At 40.6% G+C, this 9,095-nt stretch overlaps 2 protein-coding genes across 2 annotated transcripts in view; one reads left to right on the forward strand and one right to left on the reverse strand.

The window, feature by feature from the left end:
* Positions 1 to 559: 559 nt before the first annotated feature.
* Positions 560 to 7,510, reverse strand: pdcd10a (programmed cell death 10a). The gene is made up of 8 exons (XM_084466956.1): positions 7,169 to 7,510; positions 6,293 to 6,510; positions 4,957 to 5,010; positions 4,561 to 4,678; positions 3,340 to 3,466; positions 2,461 to 2,539; positions 2,138 to 2,220; positions 560 to 1,766 (listed from the first exon to the last, which is right to left on the reverse strand). The coding sequence occupies exons 2-8, from the start codon at positions 6,380 to 6,382 to the stop codon at positions 1,685 to 1,687; spliced, it is 633 nt and encodes a 210-aa protein (XP_084323082.1). The 5' UTR covers positions 6,383 to 6,510; positions 7,169 to 7,510; the 3' UTR covers positions 560 to 1,684.
* Positions 7,511 to 7,887: 377 nt separating this feature from the next.
* serpini1 (serpin peptidase inhibitor, clade I (neuroserpin), member 1) overlaps positions 7,888 to 9,095 on the forward strand; it is a 16,678-nt gene continuing 15,470 nt past the window's right edge. Inside the window, exon 1 of the mRNA XM_084466687.1 lies at positions 7,888 to 7,955. The gene's annotated coding sequence lies outside the window, so the exon portion shown is untranslated. The remainder of the gene's footprint in view (positions 7,956 to 9,095) is intronic.

The raw sequence follows: 9,095 nt of genomic DNA on the forward strand, positions 1-9,095 counted from the left end.
AACTGGCACCATCCATCAGTCACCCAGATCCCATCGCTAGAAATGCCTTAATAGCCAAGAATGACTTGAATTAGCTGATTATATCCATCAACAGAGGCAGAATGAGAAATATGGTCCCAGCAATTTCAATAATAAAGCTTAAAAGTGAACGCTTTCACAATTGGATTACAGCAACACGGCCTAGAGCGCTGACACAGCCCAAAAATAGCGCAGTGTAAATCCACTGTGGAGAATGTACCATTATACAGGGAGAAGAATGATGCTTCAGGAGCAGCGAAATTAAAAAATAAAATACAGTTGGTGGAACCACTGCCCCAGAAGAAGAGAAAGTATAGTAGAAGAAGCTGAAGGTAAAACATGAGATTTGAATTTATTTCCCTACCAAAAAAAGATAAGAGGCAAAAAAAAGAAAGCAAGAGACTTTTTTTTTTTTAAAGATCTCATCTCAAACATTGAGACTTGTTTTATTTGGAACGGTTTGAGCAGCTTCCTAAGTATTCGTTCAACACCAGTGATGGTGTTGGACTGCCCAAGGTCAAGAGTGAATGAGGAGAAAAGCTCAGATCCCAATGATTTATTTACATTTGGTTTAAGGAATGTGCCTGTGCCCATTTTTACAGGGCTAAAATAGGTAGTAGATTAAAAACAGATTCTCGAGTTACAGGAATGGAGAAAAAAAAATGTATATACATTCAATTTTGTTGTGAAGCTCAATTCTCTTGAACTTTCTCACTGGCTAAAAGAAAGCAGCTCCCAATAAAATTACTACACACCAAGACAAACCTGCTGTATTTATATTTAAATGGCTGGCTGTATAAAAATAGAAATATTGGGGCACAAAAAGGATTACAGTAGATTAGCCATTACAATATTGTTGGGAATCATAATTAAATCATAATCATTTTAGTTTTAATTCAATTCAGTCAATTGTATATTAATGCATTTAACCTGGTGCGAGAAATGGACAGTAGTAGCTAAATAGCAAGCTTGTGCCAGACATAATGCAGTTCTCATCTCATTCTCATTTTCAAAAATTCTCTATTTCTTTGTTTAATTTTTATAATTGTTAATATGTTATGAACTTTTATTTTACTGTTTGGTAGAAAATATATAACCATTTCAAATAAACGTACAATCCCAGAAATATATAATCATCTGAATTTGACCAGAAAAGACCGTGTTCGAGTAAATTAAATTATTAAATTTAAATTATTAAATTACCGTTGTCCATCTGTCCCTTCCTTCTCTAAGCTTTCCAGAGGTAAATTATCAACTGCATTTCCCCAAACTGGTTATGATTGCAAAAAAAAGGAACTCTTAACAGACTGGAGCAGCTTGTGCAGGAAAGGTGCAGCATGGACATACGAAAATAGATTTCTTTTTTAAAAGGACAGCCTAAAAGAAAGTTAAAATGCCCTGGCAATTATTGTCAAACTAACTCACTTTGAACCTTTACTACCTGATTTCTCAAAGCTATAGAATTATAAATTATACACCCCGGAAAATAAAATACCCTTACAATTTCTAAAAGCTTCTTCTAGTTTCTGATCATAAAAAAACCCCTCAAAGTGTGTGTGTGTGTGTGTGTGTGTGTGTGTGTGTGTGTGTGTGTGTGTGTGTGTGTGTGTGTGTGTGTGTGTGTGTGTGTGTGTGTGTGTGTGTGTGTGTGTGTGTGTGTGAGCTCCTACACCACCGTCTTGAAGGTCTGCAGTATCATGTTGGTTTGGTGGGTGAGTCGGTTGGCGCTGACAAACACGTTTATCGCCCTGGAAACAAACGTGACAAGAGACAGCGGGGAATGCAGAGATCAATCATTCAGCCAAAGGAGTCATGGCAACAATATTAGGATTGATCGGGCGCAGCACTTTGATCCAAGTGGAATGGGAGAATGTCAGGCTTCTGAGGATACAAGGGTGAGCGGGAATCCACAGGAAGTGGGTCAAGGAAATTATTCAGCACGGCTGCATTTGATGGGCCTCTGATCATCAACAGCCATTTATAGTGTAGTGACAGTGGTTGTGTGCAAGTCAGAACATTTATCTTGCAGAGGGAATCAAAATAGGGCGTAAAATAGAAATGGAGACATGGGAAATGGAAGTTAATGGTGGGGGGATATTAAAAAAGAGTTTGTTCTTACTTTGCATCTTTGAAGTAGGTTTTGAGTGTGTCGCTGAAGCTCTTGGAGTACTTGACAAACTCTTTCTTTTGCTGTTCCAGAGCCTGCCCAATAGAAACATAGACACCTTCAATCAGGGTTACGGATTTCACAGGTGTTGCATGTATCTGGGAGCATGCAGAAACAGAATCACAAGAAATGGGGAAAAAAGTGTGTGTGTGTGTGTGTGTGTGTGTGTGTGTGTGTGTGTGTGTGTGTGTGTGTGTGTGTGTGTGTGTGTGTGTGTGTGTGTGTGTGTGTGTGTGTGTGTGTGTGTGTGTGTGTGTGTGTGTGTGTGTGTTTACCCGTCTGTTTTGATACTGGTATTTCCTGAAGACCGTGTTAACTGTATCTAATAACTCCTTGATGGCACTGGCGATGTCTCTGTGATGGATGGATAACACACGCAGTAGCATCTTTATTCAGAAAATGGTTGAGTTGTTTGTCCAAAACAATGTCACTCTAATCCTGTTCATGTCTCTCGCTCACCAGAGCATCCTTCAACAGTTTCCTTTCCACTAGAAATGTGTTTCACTATTTAAAAAAAAAAATTGTCGATACTATCAAAATGGGCCAGAGAAACTTTTGCCTTTTGATTCCTTTGTATATGGTGTGTGTGGGTGCGCACAGGCGTGTGCATGAATGTGTTTATTCGCTTTCCTAATCAGTTTTCATGGCTATGTGAGACTTAAAGGGCCAGTTGTGAAACTAATATTAAAAAAAGTCTGTTCAATGATGTTATTTCTATTCAATAAATACACATAATACTCCATAATTGCGATAGCAAATGAAAGGGCACAACATTTCTTTGAAGTTTTCTAGGTATTTTTCATGTGCAGCAAGATTTAATTAGCTTAAGACTCAAGATACATTGGAATGCTTTTTCAAGTACCTAGTACGGCTTTCATTTCTCACCATAATTTTACACACACACACACACACACACACACACACACACACACACACACACACACACACACACACACACACACACACACACACACACACACACACACACACACACACACACAATTGCCTTAGAGTTAAACCACAAGCCGTAACAATGACGTAACAGTCACCCTTAAAGATAAGTTGCTGCACAACACCTTTGGCTGAACTTGTCTCTGTATACTTTCTTTGCCATACGTCTTTAAGTCATAACAAAACACATGGGGGGGTCCTACTTAATGGTCTGCAGGAAGCGCACTCTGTCGTTGATCTCATCCGGAATGGTGCTCAGGATGTGCTTCAGAGCTCTGGCCCGCTCGTTCAGCTCCTGGAACTCGGGCTCCCGCCTGTCAATCAGGAACTCTGGGACACACAGGAGGACAGACCTTAGGAGACTCCAGGCTGAACGAACGTGTGTGGAACAAGCCAGCCACCGTTTGGACCAGGGTTTCCTGAACCAACTTGTACGAGTACAGCATTAAAGATTTAAAAACACACACACACACACACACTCAATTATATATCAAGGATATATTTTTCCCCCCACCACAAATACACAAATGCTTAGAAAGCCTATCAAGGTGCCCAGACACGAAGCCAAGGAACATTGGACCATTGGTCGATCATTTTTTCAATAAAACAAATGGATAGTGTAGAACGTGGGCGGTTTTTTCTGCAATGAAGGAAGAACATGTAAAATTCTCCACACCTCAAAGTGTTTATGCATGTGCGTGTGCGCGTGTGAATTCATTACTACCATCAATCACAGAATGTGGTTGAGGGAATTCAATTAGGAGGATCCAATAGAACATTTGAAAAGAAGAAAACAGAGTTGACTGGTGGAGAAACGGTGCCACCCAGTGGTGGAAGTGGGCATTAGAGGAGAATAAGAATGAGGGCGTGCGTCATGAAGAGGTGACATAAGAAAAATAAATTAAAACAAAAAATGGCCTCATTGTCAAGGCACAATGCTGCCTCTTCCTTTGCCCTAAAGACAAACACACACAGTATTTTCCCAAGCAGGGGGACGCGTACCCTGGGGGTGTACGTGTATGTTCTATACTGAAAAATTATTACATCAAATTTATTTTCCATTTGTTTGTGTTCACCTAGGTCAACACCATATTAACAATGATGCTAAATCATAATAGTTATAACAATATTGTAATAATTATAATATAATAATAAATAAATATATATATAACCCTATTATTAATATATATATATATATATATATAACCCTATTATTACTTGTTGAAGCGGTACTTCAGTCGTACTGATGAAACGGTGGGAGAACATGAGACAAAAGAGGATATGGCTTACATTTTTCATGTAATTTCAAACTGAACTACAACCTGGCCATCCATCTACCAGAATTGAATCTGCTATGCATGTCCGAATTATATTGGCATTTAAATAACAGAACAGAACTCCTTGGGTTTCTATCGCTGAGGTACCTTCTACATCTTCTGTAGCCATGCGCAGGAGAGACTCTGCGTAGTTGATTTCTAGGTTCTTCTTCTCTAGTATCTTTAGGACAATGTCCTGGGTGAGTCCGGGATTCTCCTTCTCTGCCTACACACACACACACACACACACACACACACACACACACACACACACACACACACACACACACACACACACACACACACACACACACACACACACACACACACACACACACACAATTACAGATTAGATCTTTATCAATACTAGTACATTATGAGGCGGTAATCTCCACTTCGCGTGTGGCTTCACGGAAGTCCAAAACAGATGGACTAAGGTTCAACCCTGTATCAGTACCAACTACTAATGACCCCACGAGACATACAGTTTCATTAAAACCTTACCTTGATAAAGGCTGCTCTCAACGTCTGGGCGGCCGATAAATTGACTTTCTCCAACTGCAAATTAGCACAAAGGAACACACACAGGATGAGTTTTTGTTTCAAAGGAAATTACAAACCAGCCAAATATATATTGTCAGAGTGCTTCAGGCAATTCAATGTCCCATCTGCTCCCTGATTCCAGTGGTGGTCTATTGGGTTAATAGAAAGCATGGCAATGAGAGATGCAAAGTATGTCTGTCTGCATTTCAAGAGCAGACTCCCCAAATATTTATCTGCAGTTATATGGGCAGGTGGATGTTTGGGTGGATTTACATCCATCAACAGTGCCGTAAGAACATAGAACAATGTCCACATTAACATTTTCAGTATTGCTTCTCTTAAAGTTCTTTGTGAGAAACCAAACATTGGGAAATGTCAGCTGAACATCAGTAATGCAACATTCTACCAGTTTTTTCTATTACGAAACAAATGTTGTGAAACAATGTGTGCAGTGCACTGTTGAAGGCAAAGTGAAAATGTTAAATACTGAGATAAAATATTCATCTCAGTTGGGTATGTTGGAATGAATAAACCAGCCGAGGTGTTGTGCTTATTTCAGACTTCCTGGCATGCTTTATCCCATCAGTCTGATTAGCTTTAGTCGTCCCGTTGTTTGGAAGTCACATTTTCTCAACATCTGATTAATTACCCCTGTCACTTACCTCTTGTACATATTGCGTTGGGATTTGTGTTTTTAATCAGGTTGCGGCCTTTGTGATGTAATGAAAATTAGCACTGAGTTTGCTAAAAAAAAAACTCTGCCGCACAAGTTAATTAGTTTGCATTGTCCCAGTGCAGGAAACACACAAATAAACAAAACACAAACTTGATCAAAGAGCATGCATAAGCAGAACTGAAATCAAAGAGACCCAAAGTCTATATAATGTGCTCATTAACTATTTGAAAAAAGTAACACGGTACGCACAGAAAGTTCACATCCAATTACACAAATTGAGTGTCACCTATATAAACGCGTTCACATCCCCCACACCATGAAGTTATGGCCATGTGTGCGGGATTAATTATACATCTAAAATTAAACCAGCTCTCTGTTCAGATGATGTATAATTAACCAGCCGTGTGTGCCTGGCTGCACTGGGGTTCTCTGTGCACATCTCATCCACTATAACACCGCCTCCTACCCACCACTACACCCTCCTTCAGGGTTTCGCAATATTAAAAAAAGATGGAGGATGAAAGAAGGTCATCGCCCTATCTTAAATAGAGCATGCTGGGTCAGCTGAACCTGAAGAATGTTAGAGAGGAGATTGATGAGCATGCATTTGATGTTTGGTACCTGGTTAAAAACAGGATACATGACGGTGTACAGCGCCATCGGAACCATTGAGGTTGTTTGCACTTCATTCTTGATGTCTTCCATGGTCATCCTTGATTGATCAATGGCTGTGTGTGTGTGTGTGTGTGTGTGTGTGTGTGTGTGTGTGTGTGTGTGTGTGTGTGTGTGTGTGTGTGTGTGTGTTTAACACATGTATTCCCTCAGAGTGGTAGAGATGCCTGAAAGAAACAAAGAATAAGTAGGGTACAAAGCTACCAGCAAAGTACACCTGTATGAAGGATATTTTTTATCTTGATAAAACATGGGAGCAGCAGGAAATGACATCACGCCATTCAATACTGGAGGTTTTTGAAAAGCACATACCACATACTTGCATACCAATACTGCATGTGTCATTGTTCAGTCATCTTACAACACCTGACTACATGAGTACATCTCATGCCAGCACTCAACTCACCAAACTTGCTTAAGAACACTACGCATATGTTTAATATATAGACACTGTTATTTTCCAGCCATGTGCTTCCTTTAGAAGTAAAACAAGTGATTGAGTAATTCACAGAGATATGTACACATATAAATGCCTTCAAGCCAATGAATGCTTTGTGCCATTGACCCAGCAACCAAGATAAACACTCAAGCATTTGAGCCATGCTTATTTAACTTTAAACTTCAGGGGTATTGTATCACTGTGTACCTCCGACGGTAGTCAGGAACAGTGTTAATGTAAGCCGGCAGAATAATACAGTGAAATACAAACTAGTTTACAACGCGACCACTCGAAGACGTGTCGTTAGAACATAACCCTGAGGTCTGAAACCATGTCCACCACAATATTATTATGGGATGCTGGACATCCAGCATCAAACCACTTACCTACAAGCGGCCCCTTGGACCCTGCTGGAGGCAGAACACCTCGAACCAGGACGAAGTGTTAGGAACAATATGAAATAATGTCACGAAAGAAGCACAACAACCACTAGTAGGAGCTAGCTTAGCCGGTTAGCAGGTTCGGCAGGTGATCCTCTCATTCCGTAGCCAAAGTACAAGGTAGGTCACAGATTAGCTCTGCTGGGGAGGCATAGGGTGGTCGGGGCCAAATAGCCAACCGTCGGAAACAGATTTATCAGATTATTTGTTTAGATGGTCGATGTAACGCTTCTCTGTTGTTGTATCTCATTCACGGAAGTTTTATGCATGACAAAACTGTAGCCCAGAGCAAAACACGGCACAGTGGGCGAGGTTTATCCACTCAGCTGGTGTCGCGTGAGGCTGGTTGTAGTTTTTTCGGTTAGCTGTAGCCGTAGTCACGGCACTAGTCTTGAGGTTTAGTTGAACTACAAACCCGGTGCATGATGGTCTTTTCCGCATCAGTTCAACGATTCACATTTGGCCAACAGTAGTAATTAAGATGCACACATGGCAATATAAATCAGTATCTACTTTCGTTGGAAGTTAGTATTTTACAATAAAAATAACTAGGGAAAAAAATATCTAAAAATGAAAATAGAAATATGGCATTGGACCAATCGGTGAAAAGGGGGGCGGGATCTGCAGCAAATGTAGCGCGAGCGACCTGCTGCGGCGGTAAAGAGAACGGGCGTCGCAACCCAACGCACGAGACCGAACCGAACCCTCCTCCCTGCTTGCCGCTGTTCAGTCGGTAAGCCCGTCTTTACCCTATACACAGAGGCATAGCGCAGACTTAACCAACTAACACATTTGAGAAGCGGGTTACGTTTTCAAATTGTTCACCTTTTCATACCGTTGGTCGGATAATGTCATGTTCATCCTTGGTTTATCTGTTTTATTGTAGATGGATAGATGTAAGACTTAAGTAACGTTACAAATGCTTTCTTGTTGCATCTACCATGTTTGGGATACTAGTGAGGGGGGGATAATTGTTTATTGTCTAGTTATACACCGTGTATTGATTGAATGTATACATGCCGTGTGTCTACCACCCAAGGCCATTTCATCGATACTCAATCATCGCATTGCTTGTTGTTTGCAATCACACAAGCTAGAGACATTGCGGTGAATTTCTTGTCCTTGAAATAATGGCAAAGGCGTGCGCTCGTTCTCCGCATCATGTGTATCAATGAGGTAGATTATAGTAGTAGTAGTCTTACCATATATCCACCCTACACGCATCCCACTTATTATTTCGTTTTTTCTCCCGTGTGTGTGTGTGTGTGTGTGTGTGTGTGTGTGTGTGTGTGTGTGTGTGTGTGTGTGTGTGTGTGTGTGTGCGTGCGTGCGTGTTTATGTGCGTATGAATCTGCTAGACAATGAGAAATAATGTGAAAAGTGAAACCTATTATAAATTAAATCTTATTTTGAAATTGTCAAATTATGATATAATACATAAATTCGACGTATCTCCCCCCATCCCCTTTGTACTGCACTTTGCCGTTATTTTGGTCTCACTCCCTCTTCCTGTAGAAAATATACTCTCTTATTATTAATCTCAATGTATTTATCCCATGCATTAGTGCCATTTCCAAATCTCCTCTGATAGCCCACTATTGCATTTCTAGCCCCTGGGATTTAAGTAAGTCTGTTACCACTGATTCCTAGTAAGCGTAGCATTAATTGCATCTCAATAATTAAACACCTTTTAAATCTGCCTGGCCAAATGAAATGTGTTGAGTGAGAGGAAACTTGTGTGTGTGTGTGTGTGTGTGTGTGTGTGTGTGTGTGTGTGTGTGTGTGTGTGTGTGTGTGTGTGTGTGTGTGTGTGTGTGTGTGTGTGTGTGTGTGTGTGTGTGTGTGTGTGTGTGTGTGCGTGCGTGCGTGCGTG

This window comes from Micromesistius poutassou, assembly GCF_964030765.1.
Source record: "Micromesistius poutassou genome assembly, chromosome: 4".
Lineage (NCBI taxonomy): Eukaryota > Metazoa > Chordata > Actinopteri > Gadiformes > Gadidae > Micromesistius > Micromesistius poutassou.